Genomic DNA, 14,831 nt, shown 5'->3' on the forward strand with positions numbered 1-14,831 from the left:
CACCACCCGGGGCAATGTTTTATGCCCCATCAGGCACTGTGCTCTAAACACGGAAGTGGGAACTATGGGATAGCTGAGGAACAGCTACCCACAGTGCACCACTCCTGAAATCGATGGTAACTTTGGACCATGGACGCAAACAATCGATGGCGTGATCCCACTGTGGACGCGCTAAACCGATTTTATTAGATCTGTTTTGTAATATCGGATTAAGCTAATTTGAAGTAATCGTGCAGTGTAGACGTACCCTCTGAAATGTTCTTAACTCTAAACAAAACGTTTTGGTGGTTCTTTCGAAAGTTTACAGCTGAACACTGATTTAATACAGCTTTGAAACTTTACTATGCAAAAGACAACTGCTGCTTTTCCTTTATTTTTTAGTAGTTAATGTTTAACACAGTACTATAGTGTATTTGTTTTTTTCTTTTTTTCTCTCCCAGTCTCTGCTGCTGCCGCCTGATTGATTGTGTATTTTTGGTTCAAAATGAGGTGTGTGGTTGACTGATCAGTTCATAACTCTGGTGTTTGTAACTCTGAGATTCTACTGTACCTTATGTTGTACGAGCAGCAGTGACCTGTATGCTGTGTATAACCTGTAGGTTCAAAAGGTCTGTTACACCTCCCCCACCCCATCCCTTTTGTCACCTCCCCCTCTTTGAATACTTGTAAAGTGGCTTTCCTCCTCCCTCCTAGAATGCTTGTGAAATGAATGGGCTGCTTGAGCAGCTGGAAGATCAGAAGAGCTCCCATGTAGACAAGGTGTCTAGCACTCTGATTAGGCAACGATCACACCCCCAATGCATGGACACTGTCCAAGGTGGAGTGTGACCAACCAGACATGGCCAAGTCATCTCTAGTCACAGGCCATGAGGAGCAGGTCCTTAAAAGGAGAAGGGGCCATGTGCTCAGGAGTGCACTCACAAGATTGTACCTCCCGTGAAGGCCCTTTGCCCACACAGCCCCCTTGGCCAGTGGTTCGCTGCATTGCATTCCATCATGCCTCAGGAAGACTTACTTTCATCGCACTGTCCATCGCTGCAGTGTGGGACACTTACCTTGAAGGATCCTGACATCTCAAGTGCCATGCCTGTCCTGGGAGTCTGAGTATGCCCCCCTCCCACTTCTTTTGAGGTTAGCTATCAGTATAATAAACGTGCAGCTTTCTGCCAAACTCTTGTGGGTCATTAGTCCTCCCTAAGCTTACTAGCTGGCCCAATTTTGGGTAACATCTTATTTAAACTAACGTCAACTGTACCTGGTGTATAAGCAAGCTCTGTGACCAGTCCATACCTGTTACAGAATTATGTGACAAAGGGGACATGTAAGATTAGAACAGTAAAAGTTGCCAGCAATATGGGAAACTTTATACTAAAAATGTACTACAACCAATAACGTCCTTTGCTGCAGGAGAGGAAATAAACAGCACAGATTCAAAATGGGGAAACCTAATGAAGCTGTTATAAGTGCAAGTTTGAGACGCATGTTTTCCCCAATTACTGAATCATGCTGATTAGTATCATCTGTGTTCTCTGTTTGTCATATCCACCTATTGTCTCTTGTCTTATACTTTGATTGTAAGGTCTTTGGGAAAGGAACTATGTTTTTGCTGTCATTTGTAAAATATCTAGTAAAGTGAAATCATGATTGGGTCACCCAGCTGCACCCACAATACAATCAATAGTAATGATAATAGAAGTTCTATACTACATAGGTTCATATACTTCTCTCATCACTAGTATCTGAGCACCTTCCAGTAGCGCATTCAGTGGTGTGACTAAAAATTGTCATATGTGGTTCATTCACTCATCCTCAAGCACGAGAACCATGTGTGCAGTAGAATATACATTAGTTTTTGTTGGTGGTGTTTTTTTTTTTAAATGTACACAGTGCAGTGTGGTTACGACCTGGCAGGCAAGGTCAAAGAAATGCACCTTGCACTTTGGGACAGAAGGTGAAAAGTCTGGGGAAAGTCTTTTCACAGTCTCAGACAGCTCACACCCTCCAGAAAGTTCTGTCCCTCTCACAAATGAGTGTCATCCTTATTGTAGAGAGTCCTATTGTCCCAGAGGAGCACAGTTGTCAATCGCAATCTTCATCCCTCAGTTTTAGCCTCTTTTACATATCCTTGCCCCACACAAGGGAGTGCCTTGAAAATAAGGATTGAGCCCTTGAACATGACTTAATACTCTATGGAAAGCCAGGTTTCATGTGCCCCCGTAGCCTATGTCACAAAGCAGACATGCTCAATGACATCCCTTTGCCATATCCTTTCATGCCCCAATTTCTCCTACTTGTCCCCGCTTCCAACCCTACCAGATCCTCAGCCTCTTCCCCAGTACCAAGAGCCTCTCTCCACCTCTTCTCCCACCCCAGATCCTCCCCATCCTCTACTTCCCAGAACCTCCCCTGCCCCCCATCCTTCCTTCCCTGCAAGATTCTCCCCTTCCCCTACCAGAACCTCCTCCTGCCCCCATCCTTCCTTCCCCAGCAAGATCCTCCCCTTCCCTTACCACAGTGGTTCCCAAACTTTAACAACCTGTCAACCCCCTTCACTGAAATGTCAAGTCTCACAAACCCCCTCCTAAAAAATGAATATTTCCAGGGATTTTCTCCTTTACCTGAGTATAAATTATAAAAGCAGTGATCTTGGAAATATAAAATTAGTTTTTTGTGACATGATTATTACACGCTATTTATTATTCATCATTACAGTATTTTTATTACATTATGAAAACAGCAACACTCGCCAAGATCTCATTTTCATAGCTTGTATCACTTTGAATAACCTATTATAAGACAAAGCTTGTATGTTTCATCAGGGCATATCAGATGTGAAACAGCATGAAAGTATTTAAGAAGCCAACTCAAAGAGTTCCTCCTACATAAGCATTCAGGTCCTGAGCAGTCCCGGCAAACAATGCATGTTACACTATAGCTTAAACTTGTTCTTCATGGTAATTGTAAATACAATACTAGCTGCCTATTTAATTTTAAAAACAGCAAAAAATATCCACCTCCCTTTCCATTTTTTATGAGTCTTGAAGTTGAAATCGCTTCAGCGTGATAGAGATGCTTGCTTTGATCTGCTTAGCTCTTGGAAGTCCAGGGGCTGCTGGCCCCCTGCCTGAGTCCCTAAGGACGTCTCTGTCCACCATTAGGGAATGTTTTCTCTGAGAACCCCCTGTAACGGTTCATGAACCCCAGTTTGGGAACCACTGCCCTACCAGAACCTCCTTCGGCCCCCACCCTTCCTGCCCCTGCAAGATCCTCCCCCAGCCCCCACCCTTCCTGCCCCTGCAAGATCCGACCCTTCCCCTACCAGAACCTCCCCCTGATCCCCATCCTTCCTCCCCCACCCGCTCTTGCTCTCTGCCCCGCCCCCGAGTCCTGCCCCTTTCCGGGCCCGCTGCGCTCTCCCTGGCCGGGCCGCCTCTAGCGCGCTCCCCCCGCGCAGCCGTTGGGCTCTTCGAATGGAGCGCGCGGGCCCTGCGGCTGCCTCCGGGAACCGCCCCCTCGCGCGTGCAACATGGCGGCCCTCGGGCCCGCCCAGTGACAAGCGGAGGGAGCCCAAGCGGGCCGCTGCCCGGGGGCTCCGAAGTACCCGGCGCTATGGAGGACGCGGCCGTGGGGCCCGGCGCCCCCCGCGCTGAGGAGGGGGCTGGCCCGAGCCCAGCCTCCTGGCTTCAGAGGCTCTGCCACGAGGTGCTCCGCTCCTCCCAGCTGAGCGTGTCCCTGGCGGAGGCTCCGCCGGTGGCCGTGATGGCGGTGGAGCGCTACATGGCGGAGAGCCCGCCGCCGCCGCCGCCCAGCAGCGCCTTGCCCAAGCCGCCCGCCCCGGCCTACTGCTACGACGTGACGCTGGCCGACGGCAGCCGGCGGGAGAAGTGCTACCTGGCGCCGCCACTGAACGCCCTGGTGCAGCGCAACGCGCTGCGCGCCGGCTGCCGGCTGCGCCTCACCCGCTGCTCCTACCTGTACGACGAGAAGAAGCTGAGCTCGGGCTTCCTGTGCCTGGAGCGGCTGGACGTGCTGCGGGGCCCGTCGGACCTGCCCCCCGGGGGCCGCGAGCCCGGCGAGCAACGGCGCCCGCCCCTGAAGGGCGGGAGGAGCCATTACCTGCCGCTGTGGAACAACGAAGATCCCTACGGGGACATCTGGCTGGCGAGCCGGCCGCCGGAGCGCGTCGAGATCGAGGGTAAGAGGGGGCAGGGGTGGCTGGCAGCGTCAGGCCTGCGAGCGCCTCGAAACTGACCCGGCCCCTTGGCCCAAGCCCTGTTGTTGTTGTTTTTACTTGGCGAGGGAGTTGTACTGGTCGCACTTTCAGCCTGGGGCCCTAGAGTGGTCATAAAAGCAGCACAGAGTCCTGTGGCACCTTATAGACTAACAGACGTTTTGGAGCATGAGCTCTCCTGGGTGAATACCCACTTGGTCCGATGCATGTGATCATGGTTCGGTTCCGAAAAGAGGACACTGGGGGCAGGGGAGGGTAAAAGTGGGTCAGGTGGCTGGCACAACCAGCAACAGCTGTGCTCTCCCTTCCCCAGGGCTGAGAGCCAGGGCCTCAGTGGCTGGGATCTGCAGCTGGGGCTTGCAGGGGAATGGAACAATCTGCCGCAGATTCGGGACCGCAGATTCAGGGAGGGGACCAAGCAGGGCTCCTTCTGAGCTACAACTTGTCTGCTCCATAAAAGCTTAGGACATTTCCTGTTGTTTTTTAAATTCCTCCTGTCCCTTTAGGGAGAAAGGAGGGTCAGAAAAGAGGCTTTTTGCCGGAAAACCGAGACATGGGGTTTCCCTAAGTGTGGCTATGCTGAGCCAGATCAATGAGGCACCTAGCCCAGTAACTTATCTCTGACAGTGGGCGGTCTCAGCTTCTAGCAGAGTGGTGGGGGGTTGCATCCCTGACCATCTTGGCTAATAGCCATTGATGGAGCTATTCTCTATGAATTTATCTAATTCTTTTCGGAATCTGGTTTCCTTTGGCCCTCACAACATCCCCTTGCAATGATTTCATGTCTTGTGAAGAAGTACTTTTTAGTTTATTTTAAACATTCTGATATGGTCAAAGCCCTTCATTTCACTGTTACCATTTGGATTATATTGTAAGTAGTAAATTGTGTTACCTTTCATGGTAACTAAGGCCAGGTACGTGCTACAGACTTTTGCTTTACAGTGTGTAAAGGGATGTGATCGCTGACCAAGGTAGCTGTACCACCAGAGGTCCCTAGCATAGATGCAATTCTACTGTCAAAGCTGTGCTTTTACCCCTATAGCTTGTTTTGCCTCTGGGCTGGTTACTATACCGGATCAAAGTGCAATTATGCCAGTAGAGCTGCATCCACAGTATGAGTGCTCTGCCACTGTGGTCTACCAATATTCCTATAGCGGCAAAGCAGGCTTAGTGTAGACATTGGCTAGTTCCCTCACAACTTAAACAATAAACTTTAGTATGTTTCTAAATATTGCAAAAACATGTTAAATTAAAAAATGGTGATGGAAAGTATTTTCTGAAAATACTGGTCTTACGTAGAGGCCCCATTTCAGATTTGAAGTGAAATCTGAACAGAAACATAGTTCCTTGTCCTGCACTAACAGGCCCCTGCAAACACACAACCCCACAAAAGTGAACAATGTTCTGTATAGGTGCAGGAGTCTGCCCATGCACAACTCGCTGCAAGATTGAGGGCCTGTTCATTGAAATCTGTATTTCATAAAAGCTTCCCACTGTTTTGTTGTTTGTTGTTTGTTGTTTACTTACATGATAAAAAGTTAGTAGTAGTACTTTCAGCATATATGCCACTACTGTTTTTGGAAGAAAAAAGAGTTTAGTACTTTGTGCAGATGGCAGAGAATTGAGTTTGTTTATATAGCTTTAGCAAACAGTTGTATTTTTTATGAGAAACATTATAAAATACATATGAAATCCTGTTTGCCTTAATACATTTCTATAATCTGCTGAAAGAAATCATGTAGCAGTGCATGTACTATCAAAGAGGTATATTCAGATTCAAGCATGTAGACTGTTCTGTCACTTGATTTTTTTTCCTGCTTTCTGTTTTTTCACTAGTATCCAAATTAACGTCTCTTGGTCATCTGGAAATGAACTGGAGGAGCAGAATACACTTTAGTCCATTGCTTGTGAGAATCTTACATAAGGCTAGACTAAGGTACTATGGGAAACCTGACAAAAAACTGGATATACCGTATCAGGTAGGGGGGAAAAATCCAACTTGTCTGAGTAGTTCTGAGGTGTGCAGATACTTCTTATTCCCATACAGTAAGGGTACAGCCAAGGATCCTACAGTCAGCAACAAATAAACCCTAAAATTGTTACAATGTAAAAGCTTAACCATTTAAAAGTAAGAAAATGATATATCCCATGTGTATGCCTATATGTGACTGAGCCCAGTTCCTATAGAGTTTCATGGTGTTTAAAACCATGTCAGTTTGGTTTTTTTAATTGTCTGTCTTTATCTCAAACTGAATTTTTCTTGGTAATTATATCATAAAGAGTCAGAGTTAAGGTTATTGTAGTTAGGGCTGTCGATTAATGGCAGTTAACTCACACGATTAACTCAGATATTAATCGTGATTAAAAAAATTAATCACGATTAGTCGCACTTATAACACTAGAATACCAATTGAAATTTATTAAATATTTTGGATGTTTTTCTACATTTTCAAATATATTGATTTCTTTTACAACATGGAATGCAAAGTGTATAGTGCTCACCTCATATTATTTTTTGCACTGTAAAAATGATAAAATAAATAGTATTTTTCAATTAACCTTATACAAGTACTGTAGTGCAATCTCTTTATCATGAAAGTGTAACTTACAAATATAGTGGGGGATCTTTTGGGTCTTTTTGTTACATAGCTGCACTCAAAAACAAAACAATGTAAAACTTTAGAGCCTACAAGTTCACTCAGTCCGACTTCTTGTTCAGCCAATCGCTAAGTCAAACAAGTTTGTTTAAATTAACGGGAGATACTAATGTCTGCTTCTTATTTACATCACCTGAAAGTGAGAACAGGCATTCGCATGGCACTTTTGTGTCTAGCCTTGCAAGGTATTTAGGTGCCAGATATGTTAAACATTCGTATGCCCCTTCATGCTTTGGCCACTATTCTAGAGGACGTGCTTCCATGCTGATGATGTTCCTTTAAAAAAAAAAAAAAGTGTTAATTAAATTTGTGTCTGAACTCCTTTAGGGAAAATTGTATGTCTCCTGTTCTGTTTTACCCACATTCTGCCATATATTTCATGTTATAGCAATCTCGGATGATGGTCCAGCACATGTTCATTTTAAGAACACCTTCACAGCAGATTTGACAAAGCACAGAGAAGGTACCAATGTGAGATTTCTAAAAATAGCTACAGAACTCAATCCACGGTTTAAAAAGCTGACGTGCTGTCCAAAATCTGAGAGGGAGGAGGTGAGCATGCTTTCAGAATTATTAAAAGAGCAACACTCAGATGCGGAAACTACAGAACCCAAACCACCAAAAAAAGAAAATCATCCTTCTGCTGGTGGTATCTGACTGAGATGATGAAAATAAACATGCGCTGGTCTGCTCTGCTTTGGATCGTTATCAAGCAGAAGCCATCATCAGCATGGACACGTCCTCTGGAATGGTGGTTGAAGCATGAAGGGACATGTGAATCTTAGCGCATCTGGCACATAAATATCTTGTTTTACAACAGTCCCAGCTACAACAGTGTCATGTGAACACCTGTTCTCACTTTCAGGTGATATTGTAAACAAGAAGGGGGCAGCATTATCACTTGCACATTATAACCAAACTTGTTTGGCTGAGTGATTGGCTGAAGTAGGACTGAGTGGACATTGTTTTATTTTTGAATGCAGCTTTTTTTTTTGTACATAATTCTACATTTGTAAGTTAAACTCTTATGATAGAGATTGAACTACAGTACTTGTATTAGGTGAATTGAAAAATAAGAATTTCTTTTGTTTTTTACAGTGCAAATATTTGTAATAAAAATAATGTAAAGTGAGCATTGTACACTTCGTATTCTGTGTTGTAATTGAAATCAGTATCTTTGAAAATGTAGAAAAACATCAAAAAAATTTAAATAAATGGTGCGATTAATTGCAACTAATTTTTTTAATTGTTTGACAGCCCTTTTGCTAATTTTTACATGTGTACATTTTTCTTAGAGAAGGTACATGTATTTAAACATCATGTACATGACTTTATTTGGCTGTTGCTTCCAAATGGTTAGGTGCTTTTATATTGTAATATTAGTTTTTTCAGGTGTTTGTTTTTATCATGGAAATCTTGACTTTAAGTTTAAAGGGTTGTTTTATGTTTAAAACATGTTTTTGAAGAGCATGAATTAGGCCTGCATGGAATCTTTCAAATGAGCAACAGTACATAACATTTTGTACAAAGAAGGGTCTCTACACTCATGTTGTTCTAAGCTGTCATTCCCCCACCCATATGAAAAATAAGTCTGGATCTCTTGTTGGTGCTATAATTCAGCAGATCCAGGCCAGGTGGCATTCCTAAACTGCTCAGGAACAAGGGTGAAACATTAGCCCCAGTCCTCAATCTTAACTGGGGAATCAATACCTAGAGTTGATTCAAGTGGAGGAGTCAATGGCAGTTGAGGAAGAGGAAAGATCCAGCACGACTGGCTCATTACATCTTTCTTTTATTAATACTATATTCTGCATTTAGGCCATAATGCACTGAAGTCCTCACACAGTGCAAAATCTTATGTGCCTAGAGCTATGTGTATTGAATTGTATTTTAACACACAAAGATCTGTGTGCATTATTCTGCATGTAACAAAAATATTCTGGCACATAATAATTAAATGACTTGCCTCAAAGAACGTGCAATCTGAGGACAGACAGGCAAGTAATACAGAGGTCAGGGAAAGGGAGCCACAAAAGGAATATTCTATAGCGAATCTTGTTGATAAGCACAGGTAGTATGGCAGAAATAGATTTTTAAGAGGGACTTAAAGGGAGAATGTAGGGCCTTGCAGGTGAGTTCATGGATGACCACATGTAGGGGTTTGTGTGGAGGAAAGCATAATGGTGATTGTTGGAGGCTAACAAATAAGTGGATATAGGTGGGAACATCAGTGGAAAAGAGGTTTGTTCCACTGAGTTATTGCTGCGTTCTGTAATTATCCTGGAAGATCTGAGAGGTATTATGTGATTTGGGTCACCTGTGCAATCATGGTCCCTAAATAGGGTTTTATCTGAGTAGAGGAGTAGCCATTCAACATACGCATTTATGTGTGTGTTGAAGTGCATTTGTAGGACTTTGCCTAGAAATTTTTTCCAGTCCTAACCTGCTGGCATGCAAAGTTTTCCCAATTTGGCATATGAAGATTTCCCTGCGAAAAGGGTTCACATACAATTTTCTCTGTCAGAATATTTTGTTCACAAAATTTCCACATGAAGGGGGCTCTTATATAAAATTGTGTGTTAGCTTTGATGACAAAATACCCCTCTGCTAGTAATATATTTTTTCTTGAAAACCAGCCTATACACAGTATTATGACCCATGCTGTTTACCAAATGATTCCTGAGTTATAACTTAACACTTTAAAATGTTTGTATAAAGAATCTCTATTAAAAATTGTCATCTTTTAAAAAAAAAAAAAAAAAGTAAAAAATCTGCCTTTTTTTTTTCTTTCCCTACTTGAGGGGTTACCTTAACATTGTGAGAAATGTGAACATTTTCACTATAGGAAGTGAGGGAAGAGAGTGGGAGAGACTCAAAATTACCCTTCTAATAGAGCTCTGGGGGAGAGAACCACCCTGCTAATTATGATTTATTATGTATGTATTTGAAAAAAAAAATGGTGAAGATCACACATTAGTAGCAAACTGTGAGTTTGACCCTGCAAAGACTAAACATGGAAGTATCTTTATGAATGTGAGTACTCCCACTGATGTTAGTAGGGACTACTCATGTGCATAAATCTTTGCAGGATTGAGATCAACAGAGAAGTGAGATTCCCTGATGAGCTAGTAACACCGTTCTCGCTTGCTTGATTTATCTCTTTTCCTGTAGTCCTACAGCTCTGGCCCATAGTATTTCCTCCAGGTTTATATTGTGAAGCTGATTCATGGCATTTTCACAGCACTTAGAAATGCTGGACAGGAGCAGCTACATAATTGGGACAGTGATGCAGGAAAATAAAGGATTCTTGCACTCCCATGTTTGAATTTAAGTTTGTAGCGCGTACCATGGCTTCAAGTTTATGATGAGTATCAAAACTACTACTGTTGCTGTTGTTTGGGCAGGCATTTTAAGAGTTGTCTAAAAAAAAGAAATCGTTATCCTTGTAATTAAAGGTCGAACACGTGTTTGGTTTTTCTCTTCTAGGCTTATTTTGAAGTTGCTGATAGTTCAGGCATGATGTCGATGGTTTTGTGGAATTCTTTGTGTCCTGAGTGGTATAATAGTATGAAGATTGGCACAGTACTTCTGCTTGAACAGTATGGTATCAAAACCAGTTATCCATTTAAAACACAGCCAACACCAGGGGATTCGCAGATGAAGAGATTTACTACAATTGGTTAAGTATCCCAGAAATCTGATTGCTAGTATTGCTGTTAAAAAGTTAGAAAATACCATTTCAGCTGACCAGTTATTGAAATTACATGGCCTTTCAATAGATTTACCTTCAGTTCCCATTTAAAGGCAGGTGAAATACACAGTCCATTTTTGGGATGGTGTTGCTGTGGTCAGCGAGAGCAGTGGGTCTTGGCTCTTCACCCACTTGAGATGATTGAGATAATTCATGTCTCTCACAGCTATTGTTTCAGGCTGTCTGTCTGCACACTGGGGTAGATATTCCTGCTTTGGTTACACTTGAGTCATGCTTCCAAGCATTTTTCCCTCCACAACCATTAGGTGAAACACTATCATTTTTTTGTAAATGAAAGCTGCGTCTGATGTAATCACATAATTCTAAGTGCTGGGGCCCTAGGTACAGGGCTCTAGTGCTTATGTCTTAATTTGGCCCTGCTTCCAAATTAACGTCACATACAAATATAATTAATGTAATGTTTACATCATCATACGGATCATTGAAGATGGGATCTAGGAGCCACTTCCTGTAACAATCCATACCGGTGCCCATGTAGCGCCCCACTGAAGTAAAAGTTTGGTGCTTTAAGATCTCATTCTGCATTGATGATTGCTATCAAGTACACTAAACAACAGTATCATGGTCCTTGATGTACTGATTCCTCAACACAGAGGAAAGAGGCTTCCTTTTTTCTGTTTCAGGGTGTGACACAGCCAAGGCAGCCCTAATACAGGAACGCTAATGCCTTATTGCAAGACAATGGCCTCCCCATAACAGGCCTTGTCACTAACACTTCTTTCTTCCTGAATATGGACTCCCCTTCCTTACATACTCATATTCTAAATTAAACAGCAATCAGAAAAGCCATTTCCTTGACACACACACAAATACATATCTTTGGGAATACATTCCATTTTCTTCTTAGTGATGACAGTTTTGCTAATGTAATCACTATAGTGCATGAAAATAAACAATGTGCTGCATTGCTTAAAGACATGTATTCTCTGTCTTATCCATTTTGCCTTAAACCCAGTGCTTAGCATCTGAAGTGTTTATGACGAGTTGGCAGGAGAGAGAAATGTTTTGCCAGGCAGGGAGACTTGGGGAGAAGACAGAAATGAAAACTGTTAATCCTTGCAAGCCAGCATAACAGTAATTATAATTGCCACAGCTAATTTTCTCCTATCCAAAATGTGTGTGATGTTCTGTTTTTTTCTCTTTTTGACAAATATCTCAAATATTTTTCCCTGGCATGAACTTAATATTACATATCATGGAATGATATGTAATTTTTTTTTATGAGCTATATTCATGGATCTTGTAAAAAGACAGAGTAGTGTTGTAGACTGCAAAAAAATCAGAATAATTCTGCAGGACAACAGATATCCATTTTTTTATAACTATTTGAGCATGCACTTGCTCTGTATTTTCAGAATGATATTGAAAGTGAGGTGCTGTTTCAGTAAATTGTCTCAGATAATATAAAAAATTAAAATATATAAACAAAGGTCTGATTTAAATACCTTGTCAGACACATATCCTGATATAGGGTATTTATTTATTTTAGGACATGCACATGCTGTGAGTGCCCTTCCAGTAGTTAATTGAAACACAATAATCAACAGTTATGTTAAACTGCTAAAATCACCGACCGTTGTTATAATACACCTCTAGTCCGTTATATCCCATCTTTCATATAATCAAATATTCTCTCCTATCCTCATTCTCAGATTCCCAAAAATGAGTCTCTCTCCAAAGATTAAAAAAGCCAGGTTTTTTGGGGAAAAATGCATCCCATAGTTTAGGGACATTCACAGAGAATATCCCAGTGACAACTTTCTGTATTCTGTCCAGTGAGCTCTAGTTTGTGTTCCTCTGCTGGTTGCAATTGTGGTAGCATAGAACAAGGACCGTGGTGATTTCTCAGGACCCAAATCGTTTAGGGCTTTAAATGTTAAAACCAATACCTTGAATTCCACCTAGCAGTCCACAGTGTGTATACAGTGTGTATCTCTTAGTTCACTGAATATATGTAGTGCTAATGAACATAGTTCAATATGCTTAGCAACACTCTTCAGCGTCTGAATGGTTGTAAGGTACAGAGCATATTACAGTACAGGCTAGTCTCATCTTATGCAGAGGTTCTGTTCCGCAATTAGCGCGTAAAGCGAAAACCGCGTATAGTCAAAATTACATTGAGTTGAATGGCAGGCGGAATCGCCCGCACTACAGGTACAGTATTAAAATTGTTATTTTTCTCTTTTTTGTTTTTGTTTTTGCCAACCGCGTAAAGCTGAAATCGCGCATGTTAAATGCCCGTAAAATGTGACAGACCTGTAATCTCAAAATGACAAAGGCGGGTATGAGTGCAGCAAGGGCCACTGAAACATGTTCATACCACACCAGATGCATTCTTCAAAACTACTGCCTTTTCATCCCGGAGTATAATAATACCTCTAAATTGCAGGCCTGAGTTAAAAAAAATAACCTCCTGCCATAAATGTACGGAGCTCACATAACTAGATAATAGTTTGAGTTGCTTCCAAGAATCTAGTAATTCTCTCTCTTATTTGAATTAAGCTTCAGCCACGTAGCCCTCACCCAAGGCCAAATCTCCGGCATACACTGTCAGTTGTTGTACTGCACCTGCTGAATGGAATGGAAATATACAACAGAGTTTCTTGATCCTAATTGGTTGGAGTAAAATCAGAATTTCCACCACTGACGCTTCAGCTGTCTTCCCTCTTATTTCATCCCTTGCAAGTCATCTGTAAATGATGGTGATCTTTGAGAGTGTTTAAGAACCTGTTGATAGTGGTTGACAAAAGGTTTTTTAAATATTCAACTGGATCATCAACAGGCTACCCCATGCAGGGAGCTGAACAGTCCAGCAAGGTTTCTTTGTATAATTTGTTACTACCTTTTATGACATCCTTACGTTCCTCATTTTCTCCATGTAGTGACCTAAAATCAGAGAGACAGATTTTATTAGTTTTTGCAAAAGCAGTGAGCCAAGGTAAGAGTGTTGCATTTATTCACCAAAAATGTCACTTATTCCAACCTAAGGAAGAGCTCTGTATAGCTTGAAAGCATGCCTCTCTCCCCAGCAAAAGTTGGTCCAATAAAAGATATTGCCTCACCCACCTTGTCTCTCCCCTTATTCAGAAAGTCAAAGTAAAGATTTCCTTTGAATACATTTTTATGCTTAAAATGATATCGTTTTTCCCCAGAAATTAGCCTGAACGTTCGAGATCCTCCAACTAAAGTTAACATTATTCCAGAAAAAATGGTTAAACCAGAGTGGAGATTACCTGAAGTTAGATATCGGTTTGTCACAAGGTAAAATAAAGGTTTGTGTTCTGTTCTGTGTGGGCTAATGTTTTGCTAATTTTTATTGAATTTTAACTGGGAATATTACAGGAGAACATCTATTTAGCTTATGTCTTCCTGACTTTTCTGCTCTGGGCACTTTTTAAGAATTTTTCAGAGTGATTTAAATTTCAGGTGTTTAAGAATTATCAACCATTTCTCTTTAATTTTGTTTTTAGGTCAGAACTGGAGAACTTACCGAACAATCATTCCTGTGATATTATTGGTCTTGTAATATTTGTAGGAAGGGTTGAACGAACAAGAAAGAGAGGTTTTTATAAAAATTCTTTTCAACATTTATCAAATTATTACAATTTGGTGGAATATTATTTAATTTTAAAAAAATTTTGTTTGTGCAGAATCTAGTGAAGATTTTTGGATACATCGCTGGGCACATGTTGTTGATGGGACATCAGACCAACCATTCATACTGGAATTGTTTGCCACTTCTCAGCCGGATGTATTTGAACATATTCACCCAAGTATTTATCGTACAATAGTCTGACTATTTTATTATTTGCTCGTTTATTTCCATTTACAATATTTTTCTCTAAAGGCATCTTTGCCATGAATTCAAATTATCTCTAAAATTTCTCATCCCAAATCAGAAAATAAATGAACAGTAATGAAAACAGACCCAAACAATGCCCACCTCAACAAAAGAAGGTCGCCCTCATCATAGCAGACCTTACCCAATAACCCAGGTAAATAGATGGGCCTTACAACATGCCCTAAAATTGAGCTGATCTGACCTACTTTGAACAAAGTTTGAGTGAATTCCAATTTGCAGGCCCCTTGCAGAGAACACCCTGTTGGTAGCCCTCTTTCTCAGTTCAAATGACTCTCCCTGAGTGTAACTGTGACAGTACAGGGAAAGGGG

General features: G+C 41.8%; 1 protein-coding gene across 2 annotated transcripts in view; it reads left to right on the top strand.

Moving 5' to 3' along the window:
* The first annotated feature begins 3,519 nt into the window (after window positions 1-3,519).
* The window catches only part of RADX (RPA1 related single stranded DNA binding protein, X-linked), a 34,592-nt gene continuing 23,280 nt past the window's right edge, over window positions 3,520-14,831 (top strand). The window contains exons 1-6 of one of the 2 annotated variants that reach the window (XM_032769459.2): window positions 3,520-4,195; window positions 6,068-6,210; window positions 10,375-10,567; window positions 13,813-13,921; window positions 14,131-14,222; window positions 14,311-14,433. In XM_032769459.2, the coding sequence (XP_032625350.1) occupies window positions 3,610-4,195; window positions 6,068-6,210; window positions 10,375-10,567; window positions 13,813-13,921; window positions 14,131-14,222; window positions 14,311-14,433 (1,246 nt within the window). In that variant the 5' untranslated portion in view covers window positions 3,520-3,609. The remainder of the gene's footprint in view (window positions 4,196-6,067; window positions 6,211-10,374; window positions 10,568-13,812; window positions 13,922-14,130; window positions 14,223-14,310; window positions 14,434-14,831) is intronic. The other variant, XM_032769460.2, reaches the window with a different exon arrangement.

This window comes from Chelonoidis abingdonii, chromosome 8 (assembly GCF_003597395.2).
Source record: "Chelonoidis abingdonii isolate Lonesome George chromosome 8, CheloAbing_2.0, whole genome shotgun sequence".
Taxonomy (NCBI): domain Eukaryota; kingdom Metazoa; phylum Chordata; order Testudines; family Testudinidae; genus Chelonoidis; species Chelonoidis abingdonii.